The 17877-nt window shown below is 35.5% G+C and overlaps 2 protein-coding genes across 9 annotated transcripts in view; both read right to left on the bottom strand.

Moving 5' to 3' along the window:
• Positions 1-1239: 1239 nt before the first annotated feature.
• On the bottom strand, positions 1240-11941 carry trim109 (tripartite motif containing 109). The gene is made up of 7 exons (XM_067402910.1): positions 11615-11941; positions 8873-9417; positions 7631-7726; positions 7280-7513; positions 2797-2888; positions 2596-2711; positions 1240-2432 (listed from the first exon to the last, which is right to left on the bottom strand). The coding sequence occupies exons 2-7, from the start codon at positions 9320-9322 to the stop codon at positions 1927-1929; spliced, it is 1494 nt and encodes a 497-aa protein (XP_067259011.1). The 5' UTR covers positions 9323-9417; positions 11615-11941; the 3' UTR covers positions 1240-1926.
• A 71-nt stretch (positions 11942-12012) lies between these two features.
• Positions 12013-17877, bottom strand: part of LOC137031654 (histone-lysine N-methyltransferase ASH1L-like) — a 33272-nt gene continuing 27407 nt past the window's right edge. For 2 of the 8 annotated variants that reach the window (XM_067402799.1, XM_067402765.1), the window contains exons 14-16: positions 17704-17818; positions 17038-17288; positions 12013-16642 (exon numbers count right to left, since the gene is read on the bottom strand). In XM_067402799.1, coding sequence (XP_067258900.1) covers positions 17181-17288; positions 17704-17818 — 223 coding nt within the window. In that variant the 3' untranslated portion in view covers positions 12013-16642; positions 17038-17180. Of the gene's footprint in view, positions 16643-17030; positions 17289-17703; positions 17819-17877 lie in introns of all 8 variants that reach the window. The other 6 variants (XM_067402783.1, XM_067402809.1, XM_067402826.1 and 3 more) reach the window with 6 other exon arrangements.

Below are 17877 nucleotides of genomic sequence, written 5' to 3'. Positions count from 1 at the left end.
TTTATAATTGTGACATTTGAATTACATTAGTATGTTTTGGAGAAAGAAACAGCTATGTTGCATTATAAATATAGTGTACTTATTATTTGTTGTTAATTATACCAGTTGATCTGCTTTTTATCTGTTTCTCTTGTCTATCTATCTCTCTATCTATCACTTGCGTGTGTGTACTTTTGTGTGGTAATGAGTTGCATAGCTCTGTGTGGTATTGCCCATCGCTGGTAGCACACTTAAAGCATAATCTGTTCTGTACCAACTCTTGAGTTCTGTAATTCCCTGTGAATCAGCTCTATGCATGTTGGTGTTTGTAAATATACCCAATAAAATATGAAAAGAAACAAGAGCGTGTGGTGCTGAAGAGTACAAAAGATGCGCTGTGAGTGTGACCACAGATGTACAGTGTTTTGTGTTGTTTATACATGTCAGCTGCAATACCACAGATCACGTGAAGATGTCACTAAAGTGCCACGAAGGCACTGATTTTATGTTCCTGGACCTGTTCATGATCAACATCTTTGTTGATCCTGGAACAACATTCCAATCAATCAATCAATCAATCAGATCTGATGGACAAGTTTACAATTTATGTCAAGTTTAGGCTTACAACCAGGGTTAGGTGCTTGTACATCAGTGTTATTCACCTATCGTTTTCCTTTGATTTTAGGGATAAGTTATGGGTAGGGTTAGGATTAATTTTTGGACAGGAATGTTGTTCCAAAATATGTATAAAAATAATCAGGACGTGCTGAACAGAAGCACTTGAAAGTACAGATAAGGCTGATCTGATCTGTTTAATGTGCCGCTCGTCACCAACAAAACAAAACTTATAAAAACGTATAACTTGTAAAACATATAAAATACAAAATAGTGGAAAACATGAGCATACAGTCTAATTTCTAGAGTGAGTTCCAAACCCAGTGTTCTCACTGTAAATCTTTCACAAACGAAAAATCAATTTATATCACTGCCCTCTTGTGGCATATAAAGAAACATTTTTCTTTTGCAGTATATATATTTAAATATATTGAATATAGGCTACTGTAAATACATGTGACTATACCATACATGTAAAGTTTAATATTTCACATTTCTAATATCAAATAACACTTATGGACATTGGTATTGTTCAAGAAATAGGCTACTTTTGCTTGTTAATTTTGTGAATTTGCTCCGGAAAAACCATATATATATATATATATATATATATATATATATATATATATATATATATATATGAACTAGTATTTTCTTTTTTATTCTTTTACTATAATTAACCATGTCGAAAGAATGAAGGTGACTTTATAATGATGGTAGCTGCATCTAAATTATTTCCTATAAGCCCATTTCTGCATAAAGTCATATAGTTAAAAATCAAAGCAATGACAGTCATAATTGTGAGATAGAAGGCTGTAAATTTATGCAAAAAAAAGTGGAAATTATGACTTAAAAAGTTATAATTATTACATTTAAATAAAAATTATGAAAATCATGATGACTTTATCTCATAATTGTCTTATGTCATAATTTTTACTTTTCTCATACAGTATCATCATTTTGACAATGTCATAATTATGCTTTTCCAAAGCACATTTTTTTTTCTAATGTTGTGGAAATGTCAGATAAGCTTCCATGTATTTCCCTTGTTGTCTAAAATGAAGGAAAAAACTCTTTTCTTCTTTCCTTTTTTCTCTGTTATGAAAATTTAATTTGTAATCAGAATTTAGTGCACATAGTGCTTTTCAAAAATTGTCTAAAAGAAAGAAAACCACCTCCTAACAAAGTGAGCAAGTAAATACAGCAACCATTAACTTTTCCTCAAGCACTATTTCATCATGTACATCATTATTTAAGTTCACTTCAATAACCATAAACTGACCTGTTCTTATAACCATCTTAATAAAGTGTCTAAATTGTTTCCTGGACCGATCAGTTCCAGGACACTGTCAGTGGATCAGCGTTCTTCCCTGCCAGATAAGCTCCAGGAGAGAGGCTGAGCGAGTAAGGGATGGGTGAAGGGTATGTGCAGGTGTGCAGTAGAGTCATGTCATCGGCATTATAGAAGCACACCTGACACCTGTCGCAGTCCAGGTACAGCCCTATCCTGCGTGGTTTCACTGTCAGATCTATCTCTGTCACTGTCTCGTACTCTTTGATGCAGTAGCCTTGGTCATGCTTAAGGTGAAGTCCAATGTCCTTGTTCAAGTTGCTTATACAGCCACCATCAAAGCCCACGCTCCAGTCTATCTTCGCTCCTACGTCCACCTCCCAGTAGTGCTGCCCTGACTGGAAGGTCTTGTGGGTCCTGGCCAGAGGCCTATAGTCTTTGTGACGCAAAAAAATCCCCTTTTTGGATGTGCGGATGACGCTGCGCCCATCGGAGGAGACCCTCAGGTATGGGTCATGACAGTCGTGTATGACATTACGATCAGGGACTAAGACAAACAAAAAATTGAAAGATAAATGCAGCTTAGATTACTGGTCAAAAACTACAGTTCAAAAGTTTGAAATAACTTTGAATAAAAATGTTACATAGTGTACCTTTAATATACTTTTACATGTATTTTAATATATAGTGTTGATAACTGATGTCCTCACCTGGTTTGATGGAGCCCAGCATCTCCTTCCACACAATGAACTGCAAATGAGTCTCATGAAGGCCAAGGAACAAAGAATTAGGTGCGAAATTTACACTTTTCACTGCTGATTTGAACCTACAATTCAGGAGATGAATGTAATCGATGGGATACTTGCAGAGTTGGTCATGTTTAACTCAAGCATTACAGTATATTGTCATACTTGTTTGTTTGAGAAGCACTGTCATTATTTTCACTGCAGCTTTCTTTCTCTTTCATCTCTTCAACAAATTCCAGCCCTTTCTCAGTCCACCACTACAGGAGAAGAACCAGACAAAGCAAATGGTAATTGTTATGAAAACTGCAGCTATGAATAACCCAGTGTTATGGATAATATATGCAATAATTATGTGAGGTCAAAAAACGCATTCTGATCTCTCACACTTTGCTTCAATGAGTGCTAAAGATCACTTCCGTTGTCAGAGCGCATTCAGACCTCACCAACCGAATGTGGAGGGCAGTTGGACAAAGTGGTGTATTAGAGGTAAAAAATTATATAAATAATGTTCGGTTTCTCGCACAAACCAATCATTTCGTCTCTTAGGACATCAATGTGTCGTCACGAGCCGCAGGGTTTAATTTGGATTTGTCTTATCGCATCTGCTTGTCGGAGAAAGTGTTAACAGCAGTACGAACTGACAGCGATATCTATGGAACCAAGCTAGTTGTTTATTGCCATTTTAATATCTGAATGTTAATGAGAAGGAAAATAAAAAAAAAAATGTAAATATCAATCTGCATATGCGATGGACATCAGTTATGCTCATTGCTCGCTTCTTTGAAGGCATCTTAAGAAAAGAGCTCTATGTTTAACAAAGCACATACAAAAAGACCTGAACCAGCAGTGATGTACGGAAGAGGATTAGGGCCAAGCAATAATAAAAAAATAAAACCATCTCGAGATTAAAGTTGTTAAATTAAAAAAAAAAAAATCATTACATTTCGAGAAAAAAAGTCGAAATAAAATGTTGAGAATAAACTCATTAAATTACGAGAAAAAACTTGTTAAATTTCAAGAAAAAAGTCGAGATAAAATGTTGAGAATAAACTCGATAATTTACGAGAAAAAAACTCTCTAAATTTCGAGAAAAAAAAGTCGAGATAAAATGTTGAGAATAAAGTAATTAAATTATGAGAATAAAGTCATTAAATTACGAGACAAAAGTCGTTAAATTATGAGAACAAATTCGTAATTTAACGAATTTGTTCTCGTTATTTTCAACAACTTTTTTCTCATAATTTAATGACTTTATTCTCAACATTTTATCTCGACTTTTTTCTCGAAATTTAACAACTTTTTTCTCATAATTTAACAAATTTGTTCTTGTAATTTAATTACTTTTTTCTTGTAATTTAATGACTTTATTCTCAACATTTTATCTCGACTTTTCTCGAAATTTAACAACTTTTTTCTCGAATTTTTCTTTTCTTTTTTTATTATTGCTTGGCCCTAATCCTCTTCCGTAGTGATGCAACCTGTTTTAGAGAATACAGAAGTTTGTTGCACATAACCCCCATTATGTTGGGAACTAAATATATAATAATTTTTGGTTAAAATTTATTTAATTTTAAGGTGCCCTTGTTACAGTGTAATTATAAAAAGTATTGAGTAATATTAATTAACAACTTTTTTTTTTTTTTTTTTTTTTTTACATTTTGGTTATGTTTATGCTTTTATTTTAATATTTGTCACAGTCATGTTTCCTGGTTCTTGTTCCCTCATGCGATCTTATCATTTGGTTTCTCAGTACAAACGTCTTCTTTTCATTGGTTCTTTAGTTCATGTGTCATGTTTCATTGGTTTATCTTGTCATGTTACTCAGTTCTGTTTTGTCATTGGTTCATTGTCTTGATAAAGCTCAGGTGTATCTTGTTAGTCATTAATCTTTGTGTATATATAGCCCTCATGTTTCCACTGTGCCTTATCTAGCTTATTTCCTGTAACCTGTTGGTGAGTTCCTTGTTTCCTAGTCAAATCTAGCCAAGTCACATCAAGTGTTTGCTTGTTTTGTATTTGTTTGTTTGGTTAAATAAAACTACACATGGGTTCGTTAAACTGGCCCCCCAGTGGATACATTATAGAAAGCTATACTGCCCTACAAAGCAAAAAGGCAGTAACTGCATTTTTGGTCAAAAATTAGTTATTGTCATTTTCATGACATTCAAGGCATCCTTTGTTATGTGACAAAACATCTTATCTGAAATGTGTCGTTTTGGAGAAAAATGGTAGTTGTTTGTACAGTAACTGCAAAAAGCCCTAGTGAAACAAAGCATAAGTACAGTAACATCCATTACTGTATTCTTGTTATGTTTTACCTAACAAAAAATAACCGTGTTGCTGCGCAGTGAAGTTACTGTTTCCATGGTGAACACACACAGCTGATTTCGCGGCATCCTCGCGAGTCGCAGGACGGTTTTTACATTTGCGATTTCACCCTTCTAACTTCACACACATTTTGTTTGAGATGGCACAAAGCCGAGGAAAGAAAATGGTCGAACTGGCGTTGAAAAGAAATTCCCGGAGAATGGTAAGTAACAGTGACAGATTAAACATTAAGAGGCTCGGCTATCACAATATAAGCAGCTGCCAGGGCGGGACTTCCTCTCAGAGGTCCATTCAGATAGCATTATGCTAATTAACAGGCGATGTTTTAAATAGCTTTGCTTACCTGCGTTGTTGTCCAGCAGGAGAATATAACTGTCCATAAACACAGCTATCAGTGTAACGTGACAGGTGTTCAACTTAAAACGCACTCTCTTCACAGCCGCTGTTTGAAGACTATGTCCGCTGTTTAGAGGAGTTAGCGAGTTGTGAGCAAAACTGACATCTTTCTCTTTAGTAAGCATCCATGCTTTCAACAAAAAACAAACTTCCGCAGGTATTTACGCCCCCTCCCTCTCCCCCCTTAGCTCTCAGACTCAAACACATTGGTTCCTGTTCCTAAGCATTTATTTATTGCACGGCTTCTTCTTCTGAATATAAAATTATATGTTTAATTTGGATTCCCCTAAATTATATTAAAATGTTGTCCCTCTGCATGACTGCAAGCTTCTATGTTTTATCCTATTATTGTAGGCCTAATGTAAATATGAAGCCAGGTTGCGTTTTTGTGTGTTGGCTTTATTTTTATTTTCATTGAGGTTGCAAAATTATTAATTTATTATTGTGTTAGCCTAATTCATGCATTATTTTGTCATATATATATACATTATATATATATATATATATATTATACACACAATCTGTAATCTATATACAATCTATTATTAAATGTATGTTTACTAATTTGAAATATCTGTCCCATGTATTCATTTCATTCAGTACTTTTATAAACCTCCTAAAACAGATTCTGCACCGTATAAAATCAACTTGTTTATCTTATTTATCATCCTAAGAGTTTAAAAAGCCTTAGAAACACTTAGACACAATTATTTTGTTTTGCTCTGTTGAATTGGAGTTTAACTTGCCTATATTGCTCCAAAGAAAAGTTTTTTTGGAGTGCTTTAACATTAATGTGATTTGTAGGTATAGCAAATACTACATTACAGATACAGAAACACCCCCAGACACACATTAATCTAATACTCACAAATAATAATGTGGTCCTAAAATAAATGGTCCCCATTTGGACCTTGATACAGCTTAGCAATGTGAGACTTTAAGCAGCCGTTTCAGCACCAGAACAGCTTCCGGGTGGAAAATATTGACCTAAAATGGTCAAATTAGTTTGGGTTTGGTATATCCATGTTCAGGAAAAAAAATGGTTCCAATTATTTCAAATACAGTGTATCTAAGACACCCATAGCCCAAGTTGTGGCAAAATAGTTTTTGGAGAATCTGTAGTTACTGCCTTTTTTCTTGGTATGGTGTCATGTTTTTGGTAAGTAATACAAAGCAATAATACAGTAACTGCAAAATAGGGGTAAAATATCAAATTAAATATGAGGATTGATATGTACAAAGAATAAGCTAATATAAAGTAACATAACAGCAACATGTCCAATAATCTACCTACAACTACTTAGGCTGGATGACAGGATAACTTTTAAGTCATTTTTCTCAGTTCTGCACTCTGCGTAGTTACTGCCTTTTTGCTTTGTAGGGCAGTATAGACCACACTAGTTATACAAACTCGCTATACCCCATGCCACAGCCAAAGAGGTCATCCACCTCCAACCACCCATAGAGGGGGGATATGTTACGTCTGTTTTAGGTTTTGGTTATGTTTATGCATTTGTGTCTTTTATTTTGAAATTTGTCAGTCATGTTTCCTGGTTTCATGTCATGTGATTCCAAGTCATGTCACATCTTTTTTTTTTGTATTTGTTTCTCTGGTTAAATAGAACTGCACATGGGTTTGTTAAACTCGCCTCCCAGTGGATATGTTACAAACATGTACTTACTATATAATGACGGTTAGGGTTTGGTTAAGGGTTAGTTGCTTATAATTATCCATAATTATTTTTATAGTAACTACATGAAAGATGTGTAAAGGAAACTGTAAATTGTGTTAATTAATTTCTATATTATAATATTTATAAAATTACAAATAACTGTGTAACATCTAATTGTAGCCCACTGCAATAATGTCTATAGAATGGACATAGTTGAACAAATTGTGCTGAATGCAAATGTTAGTTTGAACCTGCAGAAACCCATCTGGCTCATCAGACTCAAAGACTGAGTGTAGAATCCCTTCTTTCTCTCTGCCATCGTTCAGCTTCTCTTCTATTTCTGCTCTGTTTCTTTTCATCTTTTCTATCATTTCCTTCTCTTCTTTCTCCAACATTTTCTTCACTTGCTCCTCCTTTTTCCTCAGGAACTGGTGCATCTCCTCAAACTGAGCAGAGATCTGGGAAGAAAGCTGCCGAGACCTTTCCTGAGAAGAAAAAAAAAAAGATCATGGATAGTAACGAACCCTGCTGTAGTCCTTTATGAAATCTTCAGATTGATTGCGTGATCTGTTTCACTCTCTTGTGTAAAGTGTATTTTTCACCTCAGTTTTAGAGATCTCATTCGTCTGTTTCTTGATAAGAGCCTGCAGGTCTCCGTTCTCCTTTGACAGAAAACTCAGAGGCTCTAACAATAAATTCTACAACACAAAAGATATTTCATATTTCTGGCATTACCTGAAAACTGCAGATCTCAATATACAGCATCTTTCAGCAGAAGAGCATGATAGAACACTTTTAGAATACAATTACGCATTTTTGATACGTTTATCCACCTTTTTCCTAACGAGCCTATGCATTTAAGATAATGGGAGGCACGTCTGGTTTGGGTAAGTTCCACTCAAAAAGATTGATTTCAATTCATAATTCTGCTACAAATAATCCTCATCCATCATTTTGACTAAATAAGCTGTAAAATTTCCATATTATTACAATGATATTTAACCTGTCTGTAATATTGCTGCATAAAGAATCAAGCTTTTGGGGTTATTCATGGTCTGTTGAAAGTACTTGCTTTTACACTTAAAAAAAAAAAAGTATTATAAAACAGAAAAAAGGCTTCTTCCCTTTTGCCAAATAGTGTTGAAAAATTAAACACCAAATATTATTCAACTTCACACAAAATATTATTGAAGCTTTATCCCTCTTTTTTATAATTAAAGAAAAAATGAAATATAATTAAAACAGAAAACTGGCAGGCATGTATCTTATGTGAAAATCCATTGCATTATTTTATGTTCCATACTTGAAATCTCTGAAACAAGAGTAAAGTAAAATGTCTTAAGTAAGTGTGAAGAATGTTCTCAAGTTTCGTTTTTTTTATGACCCGTTCTTCTAATTAAGGCTGGAATACAATAATGACTGAACAGATTTTAAAACACTAGGCATCATCCAACTTTGTAAATGGTTACAGAGAAAAACTGGGCATCATACACTAAACGAGTGAGGATCACACACACTTTTAAATCACTCCAAACACAACAAACCCACACAGAAACGTGTGCCTCGTTGCTAGGAGATGCATAACAAATTAAAAGTTTTCTAAAAATGGATAAAATATCAAACATGTTTTGGTCAACTCAAATCTGTACACTGCCACTGATTTATGGCAAATATTAGTGACTCATCCAGATTGCAAATCCAGGCCAAAACCTGTGCAAAAGTTGTAGTGTAACCAAATAATTTCAGATTTCTGACCTGGATATGACCTGCAATTTGAGTAGCGTCAATCACAAACATAATGAACGTATTTAAAGTTTACGACTTTTCAATCCTCACTCACTGACCTTTCTGGGCTCCGCTGCCTCCTCCACAGGTTTGAACTTGTGTCCCTGGTGTTTCTCACCATCCCTACAGATCAGACACACCAGTTTCTGGTCCGTCTCACAGAACAGCTTGAGTTTCTCTTGATGATCTGAACACACCAGCTTCTCCGGTTCTTCAAACACTCTCACTGCGGTTCCACCGTCTGCTCCCGAACCCGCTAAGTTCAGCGCCTGTTGCTCGCTCAAGTGCTCCCTCACGGCATTCACCATATTCCGCAGGACACGGTTGGACCGGAGGTCCCACATGGTGTAGGGTCGCCTGCATTCCGGACACAGTCTCAAGCGGCTGCTTTGGGAATGATTGCTGATACACTGTCGGCAGAACGTGTGGTCGCAAAGCAGGCTCACTGGATCCGTGAAGTCCCCCAAACACACCGAGCACTGGATCTGTTTCGACAGCCGAGAATCCATTAGGCTACAACAAGACAAGACACTGCTTGTGTCCCCTAAATGTCCCAAACACTCACTGGCACAGGGGGTTTAGTTGTGAGGTGTTGTCCCAACAGCTGCAGAGACAAATGACAACACACATGTCCAACACATGTGCAGGGGCAGGAGTGTGTTTGGGAGCTCTTCCTCTGCCCATACTTGACTTGTCCAAGTGTTCTAAATAAAGGGAGCCATCTGACTCCCCGCACCGTTGAACGTCCCCCAATAAATCGTGTCACTGCCCTCAAACACATTTAAATTACAGTCTAACTGTTTCCTACCAAGAGTAGCCTACTTGTTCATTTAGAACAAAACAAATGGTAAGCTCACATTACCAAAGTCAGATTTGACCTTCCCTCTGTTATGGATGGAATCAACAGGTGGTTGGATGATCACATGTGCATATAATACTAGCAGGGACAACCATACTGTTGTCATCTCTATAATTAGTGTCTTGGATACTGTAATAGAGTAAACTGTAGGGTATGTATTATTTTTGCATTTGCTGATATGGCTCTCATGGCATTTATATTCTTGTACATTAACTAAGCTAATGTGTCAAATTTCTTGGGGTCAGTAAGAATTTTTAAGTCTCTTGCTCACCAAGGCTGCATTTATTTGATCTAAAATACAGTAAAACAGTAATATTGTGAAATATTATTCAAATTTAAACTAACTGTTTTCTATTTGAATATATTTTAAAATGTAATTTATTCCTGTGATGCAAAGCTGAATTTTCAGCATCAGTCTTCAGTGTCACATGATCCTTCAGAAATCATTCTAATATGCTGATTTGATGCTCAAGAAACATTTTTGTTTTTCAATGTTGAAAACAGTTGTGCTGCTTAATATTTTTGTGGAAATCATGATATTTCTTTCAGGATTCTTTGATGAATAGAAAGTTCAAACGAACAGCATTTATTTGAAATAGTAATATTTTTGTAACATTATTAATGTCTTAACTGTCACTTTTGATTAATTACATTAAATGTAAAATATGTTGTTTAATATGAAGCTTAGAATGAATGAATAAATGAATCAGTCAATGAACAAACAAACAAATAAATAACAGTGAATCAGAGGTTATAGATTACCAGAGCTCAGGACAAGGAAAAAAAAAAACTCATTATAATAAAACAATAAAATAAAATGACTTTAAAACAGAATTGCTGGTTTAACTTAAAAAAGTAAGTTACGTGGTTGCCTTAAAATTTTGAGTTAATTGAAATTACAATTTGAAGTAATAAAATTAAGCCGATTGGTTTAATCAACAGAAACTCAAAATATTTTGTTATCTGAACCACATTAATTAAGTTGATTTGACAAAAGAAAAAAAATGTTGTGATAACAAATCATGAAAATAATTTTTTACAGTGTGAGCAGAAATTACATGATATGAAGATATCTTGTGCTATGTTCACCTCTGTTACTGGTCCAAGTAACCTTTCTACCTCTCTTGACCACCAAACAAATTCATCTCAACAGCCGGAACGCCTACATCAGCTAAAGACCATGAATGACCAGTTGTAAAAACAGCTACCATCAGACAAGGGATAATCTGGGTTTTGTTTCTGTTTGGTTGGGTTTTGCTCGTGTTTAGTTCTGTTTCCTGTGTTTGAGTTTGTTTCCTTAGTTACTCATTGTTTGATTATCGTTTACACCTGGTATTCATTTCGTTGATTAGTTTGTTTGTTCTGTTTAAGCTCTGTATTTCTTTCAGTTGATTGTCAGTTCTCATCACGTTTGTTCCTTTCCTGTTTTTGTCCTGAGTTCAACTGATCATTCACTCCTCATTATTTCAACCAACGGGGACAATATCATGAATATATTTGTGCTATATGATCTTCTTTCATTGTTGTATCACATGGTTAGCTCATAATGATAGTGGATATAGCTGAGATTCACTGGTTGGGAAGCTTATTTTTAATACAAGGCCTAACAATTGCAAATAATCTATATTTAATTGCTAAAGTCTGAGCTACAACAACATGTATCTTACTCCATACAAAAGTGCGTCACTGTTTTTCCTCACAGATTCCCTGTACTGATGTTCTAAGTCCACTAGATGGCACAATTGTGTAAGTATATTTAATCTCCACTCCTATGGGAAATGTAAACTTCCTTAAAACACGATCTTCACTCTCACTTGTTAAATTTGTCTACTAAGAAGTCCAAACGCGTATGTGTGTCTGTGAGTGTGCATATACATTCATAGAGATATAGGCTAATGTAAATGAATACAAAATTAATGTTTTTACACGTTGTGATATTTACCTTTTTTTTCTTTGCTGTTTTTGGTCACACATCATCTGATATTTCATTTTAAGTATGCTCTTCAGAGACCCTGCTGGCTCCTTTGTAGACAAGTTCACTAACTTAAAAAAAAAAAAAAAGTTAACCATTTTACATGTAGGTCTATAGGAAAACAGAATTGTTGATACAAGTCTCTTTATCAAAATGCCATTCAATAAGGTTATTTTAATATTTGATTTTTAATCTAGTTGTTGAATAAATTCACTTGTTTCAAATCTGCATCTACTTTACAATGCATCCATAAATTATTCACAGCGCTTCACTTTTTCCACATTTTGTTATGATACAGCCTTATTCCAAAATGGATTTAATTCATTATTTTCCTCAAAATTCTACTAACAATACCCCACAATGACAACGTGAAAGAATTTAGTTTGAAATCTTTGCTTAGTTATTAAAAATAAAAAACATATATATAGTATTCACAGCCCTTAACTCTCAAAAATGAGCTCAGGCGCATCCTGTTTCCACTGATCATCCTTGAGATGTTTCTACAACTTGGAGTCCACCTGTGGTAAATTCAGTTGATTGGACATGATTTGGAAAGGCACACACCTGTCTATATAAGGTCCCACAGTTAACAGTTCATGTCAGAGCACAAACCAAGCCATGAACTCCAAGGAATTGTCTGTAGACCACCCAGACAGGATTATCGAGGCACAGATCTGGGCGGCAGTGAAGGTCCAAATGAGCACAGTGGCCTCCATCATCTGTAAATGGAAGAAGTTTGGAACCACCCACCAGGAGTCTTCCTAGAGCGGGTCGCCTGGCCAAACTGAACGATCTGGAGAGAAGAGCTTTAGTCAGGGAGGTGACCAAGAACCAGATGATCACTTTGACAGAGCTCCAGCATTTCTCTGTGGAGAGAGGAGAACCTTCCAGAAGAAAAATCATCTTTGCAACACTTCACCAATCAGGCCCGTATAGTAGAGTGGCCAGACGGAAGCCACTCATCAGTAAAAGGCACATAACAGCCCGCCTGGAGTTTGCCAAAAGGCACCCAAAGGACTCTCAGACCATGAGAAACAAAATCCTCTGGTCTGATGAAACAAAAATTGAGCTCTTTGGCCTGAATAGCGTCATGTCTGGAGGAAATCAGGCACTGCTCATCACCTGGCCAATACCATCCCTACAGTGAAGCATGGTGGTAGCAGCATCATGCTGTGGGGATGTTTTTCAGCGGCAGGAACTGGGAGACTAGTCAGGATCGACGGAAAGATGAATGTAGAAATGTATTGATACATCCTTGATGAAAACCTGCTCCAGAGCGCTCTGGACCTCAGACTGGGGTGGAGGCTGATCTTCCAACAAGACAACGACCCTAAGCACACAGCCAAGATAACAAAGGCGTGGCTACGGGACAACTCTGTGAATGTCCTTGAGTGGTCCAGCCAGAGCCCAGACTTGAACCCGGTTGAACATCTCTGAAAATGGCTGTGCACCGATTCTCCCCATCCAACCTGATGGAGCTTGAGAGGTTCTGCAAAAAAGAACTGTCCAAAAATAGGTGTGCCAAGATTGTAGAATCATATTCAAAAAGACTTGAGGCTGTAATTGGTGCCAAAGGTGCTTCAACAAAGTATTGAGCAAAGGCTGTGAATACTTGCATGCATTTTTTTTTTTTAATTAAATTTGCAAAGATTTCAAACAAACTTTTCATGTTGTCATTATGGGGTATTGTTTGTAGAATTGAGGAAAATAATGAATTTAATCCATTTTGGAATAAGGATGTAACCTAACAAAATGTGGAAAAAGTGATGCACTGTATTAGTATCTGTGTTAATATTATTACCGCTAGAGTGACATTTTCCCTTCCAAACCACAACCCTGACCCCATATGACACCACTATTAAATGAAATAACAGAACGTTATAGGCATGCACAGTCTATAAATGTCATAATTCCAGTATTCCAGATGCAATTAGTCATAATATTCTGCTTCTCTTCAATCTTGCTTGTGATGATGACCCTTTATACATTCCTCAGTAGAAATGAATGTATATGACAATCGGTCACACCAGAACCTATTCTTATCCCGTTATATAACTAAAGGGATGAAATCAAGTCCACTATGTAAAAAGAGACCAGGAAAGAAACTTTATCTAACAATTTTCCGTCTACTCAGGAGTTCAGTCGAACACTTTTACATTGTGACCTACTTTTGCCTGGAAACAGATTGAGTATAACGTGTTAATGCCATCAAGAGATATTTAACGTATCCTATGATACAATTAGCTAAGGTAGGTCCACTGACACACATTTAATTGAATAGACAAAGCTAAAGGGATAAAATAAAATTTGGCTTATGAAGCACTAATAAGTTTATGGACAAATTAAAAGATAAAAATAGATCTGCAGCTCTGCCTATGGGTTTATTAGTCTCTTTGTCTTACCACGAGTAATTGGTTACAACTTTCTTCAAGCACTATCATCTATAAACAATAAAACCTATTAAATCTGAAAGCACAATGGTCCAAATATTGACTCACTTTTATTAGTTAACTAATGTAGCTGGTTTAATTCATTTGTTCTGCTTTAAGCTGCTTAATGAGCTTCTAACAACTAATTTCTTAGTTCAGCATAAACATATACTTTGTTGCATACACAGCTATTATACATTAAGCAATATAAAGTATGTCATGCATAAAGATGATAAAAATCTGATGTTTTACAGGCACTGAATGTCCTGTTACACATGCATCGAGACACCATCAAAAAACTATCTATCTATAAAAATATTAGTAAAGAATCGATGGAAAACAGATTATTTAACCACAACAATTTAAGACTGTAAATAGTTTCTTAAACCATACTAAACATAATTTTCTAAATATACATTATGTACAATATACAATAGTAGAAAACATATCTGCAAGTCTCAAAGCTATAAAGATTACTGCTTCAAATCAATATATTACAAAACGTCACTTGCACAAGACAGCTCTGCACGAAGTAGTAGTAAATTCCCTTTAAAATCAAAATTGTTCTAAAATGTCTATAAACAAACACATTTGCTTACATTAAGGCTGTGTTATTAAACCTTTCATGCATTATTGCTTACTTTATAGTTATAACCCTCAACACAAAACACTAAAAAGGCTGTAGACCACAATCCTTCACAACTGTTCAGTCAGCGAAGCCTATTAAGAGTAGTGAAGTCCATTTTCTTGTAGGTATGCCGATGTGGTGTGTTGAATGATTTAAAACAGTCTGTGTGCGTTCATTCCAAAACAGCATCACGTCTTGTCTGCATGGTTTCCTGCACCCATTCAACATGTTTATGTTCAGTCTACTGGATAATATCTCAAAATGAAAGCATTACATGTTGTTCGGGGATATGAAAGGATCTGGGGTCTCAGATGTTGATTTGTTTTATCACGTCTCCTGTTCTTTCGGTTGACTTTCTTTTCCCTGAGAGAAAGAAAGGCTGGGATGCTTTCAACTAATCATGTTGTCAAGCATCAGCCATGTCCATGCTCACAAATGGCATTTCCAGGAGTGCTGTCTTAACCTGGAGAGAACAAAGAACGGGAGAAATAGTAAGAATGAGAGCATCTTACGAGCAAATATAAATCAAGTGAAATGGGAATTATTAAAGGACCCTTGAAGTGCGGAGAAATAAAAGGCTTTGATCCATGCGGTAACCTTAAAGCTGTTATAGTCTGTGCATCACCTAGAGCCAACAGTCCATACAGTAACACTTGGCTTGTGTTACTGTACATTTCCAATAGCAAATGGTTTGGTTAGCCTTGAATGAATGAGGGAAAGATTTCAATGATGCTAACAAAATTAGTGAGGTTTATGATTAAAACATGAAACAAAGAAATTGCCATTAGGAGAAGAAAAATAAACCTTCTTTGAAAACAAGCCTTTCAGTTTTTCTTTTTAAGTAAATGTGTCTTGTTTTAATTGCTCTGATTTAATATTGAAATATTTTTACTGAAATATAAGACAAAAAATACTGATAGAAAATTATTTATTGCAGTAATGGAATGTGTTGATAGTAAAATTCTGGTTGATATAAGCCAATATATATTTTTTTTATGTTATGGCCGATAACTGAAAAAACATGTATAATTGTATAATATTTAAATCATAATAAATAACATTTTATTTTTTATAATTATTAATTCAAAATTAAATATTAAGAACTAATAAATGGCCAATGATTAATGACTGATAAATAGCTAACAAAATTCTAGACTATTTAAATCAAATTAAATAAAAATGTTTTAATTTTACAATTATCAACTTATTAAAATTTATTAAAAAATAGCAAATCAATTGCTAACACTACAAGTATACTATTTAAAGCTAAATAAATTCAAATAAATAATGTTGTTATTACTATATAATAAAAAATGGCTATAAACTAGCTGATAAATGACTAACATTACAACTATATACTATTTAAATCCGAAATAATTAAAGAAGGAAATATTAAAGGTGCTAAAGAGGATGTTTTGATTTAAATATTTTTGCAATATTACTTGAAACTGTCTTTACTAACTGATAAAAGACTATTTATTAGGTGCACTGAAAGGAATAATATTAATATACATCATCTGTGCACGAGGTAGGGCCTTAAAAACATCAGCCAATCGTTTACACGATCATCGCATAAATGATTGGCCCTCTGGCTTGTTAATCACTGCCGTGACGTTCCTTGTGAGAGACGAGCGTGGCTGCGCGCTCCAGTAACTTTCCACAATCCACAGGCGCTGCATGCAATGTTTTTGTCAGGAGACAGGAGTAACAACTGCAGATTATGAGTTACCTGCGGTGAGTCCGACATAATGAATCCACTAACACGACACAGCGAATGCCGGTGGTAAACACTCGTGTTCCAATACTCGTGCATGAGTTTTGGGAGGCGTTCCCTCAAAATGAGCTGTGAAGGAGGGGGGGTTGTTCTTACGCATGCGCTCATTTCAAAAACTCACTAACAGTCTTTGGTTTCTCAGTCGACGAAAAGATCCTCTTTAGCACCTTTAAGAAATAAATTGTATTAAAAGATTGGAGAGTTTTGAGATTTATGAAAAATTGCATTTAATAGTGTTATTAAATAAGTGTTTTTAAAGATTAAGTTTAATTGAGTAATAAATTACAACAAATCTAATCTAAATGTTAAGATATGGGACATGAGCATACAGAACTAAATATTATCCAATATACTGTATATCTAACATTGACTGTTAACTATCAGATGATTACCAATATGGTACCAATATATTGATATATAATCTCCAGTAGTTATGTTTATAACTTAATTGATTATAACTTAAATTAATTCCTTTTTTTCACAGCACAGTTGTGTGAATTGGGACTTGTGTGGATGTTTGTACAGTATGTGTGTGTTTGTGTATAAATGGCAAACCTTTTACCTGTGCAGTGCATCTGTGAGTGCAATATACAGCAGGTCTTTGGTATCGGAGAGCATTATCTGCCTTCTGGAAGGCGCATCATGCTTCTGGGTTTGGTCACAGCAACGCCCTGATAGAGGCTGCTGGTGTGGTTTTTTTGTCACTCACAGGAAACTGCCGATCTGAGGTAAGGCCTCCTGATGAGCACTATGGTACACTTCCCTCAGCTGCCTCACGTTACGACCCACTGAGGACTCGCATCCGTAGTATTTCTGATAGGAATCAAAATATAATGAGAGGATGATATATTAACAGTGCATTTCTGAACATTATGCTGAGGAAGATTTTGGCTTGGCTCCAATATGCATATATTAGGCTCCAATTTGCATGTTCTTGCCAAATCATCAGTATTCCTTCTTTTTGGGGAGGATGGTGAGACTTAGGGCTGGTAACTGAAAGATTTGATTCTCCTCAAAAAGTGAGGTATAGTAAATTCATAATGCTGTTCTATGGTAACACAGAAGGGAAAATACTCTGGCAATGTGTGGCAATAGAAAATCTATCCTATTCTGAATTTTGTTTGATGGTCAGTATGAGGTATGACTAGACAGCTGAGAAGTCAAACCCATGACAGGTGCAGACCAACATCAAACAGTGTGAGTCCTTTCAATACTGTGTGAAACTGACCTCAGCGCAGTGGAACACCTTCAGCATGTCTGAATGAAAGGTGTCCAGACTCTCATAGTGGCCTGAGAGGAGCTGCCTTTGCAACATACTAAGATCAACGGGAGCCGAGCCTGATCTGGAAGAGAAAACACCCAAATTAAATGTTTTTTTCCCCTCCAACACATATAAAAATCC

This window comes from Chanodichthys erythropterus, chromosome 2, assembly GCF_024489055.1.
Source record: "Chanodichthys erythropterus isolate Z2021 chromosome 2, ASM2448905v1, whole genome shotgun sequence".
In the NCBI taxonomy this organism is placed as follows: domain Eukaryota; kingdom Metazoa; phylum Chordata; class Actinopteri; order Cypriniformes; family Xenocyprididae; genus Chanodichthys; species Chanodichthys erythropterus.
Note: the sequence above shows the minus strand (reverse complement) of the source record. Positions and strands in the feature narration are given on the sequence as shown.

Excerpts from the sequence above, each read along its gene's own strand:
- trim109 (XM_067402910.1), bottom strand. The coding sequence starts at position 9,322 with ATGGATTCTCGGCTGTCGAAACAGATCCAGTGCTCGGTGTGTTTGGGG. Across the intron at positions 7,727-8,872 it reads AGGCAGCGGAGCCCAGAAAG|AATTTATTGTTAGAGCCTCT; the intron begins GTCAGTGAGTGA and ends TTTGTGTTGTAG. Across the intron at positions 2,889-7,279 it reads AGCCAGATGGGTTTCTGCAG|TGGTGGACTGAGAAAGGGCT; the intron begins GTTCAAACTAAC and ends CTTCTCCTGTAG.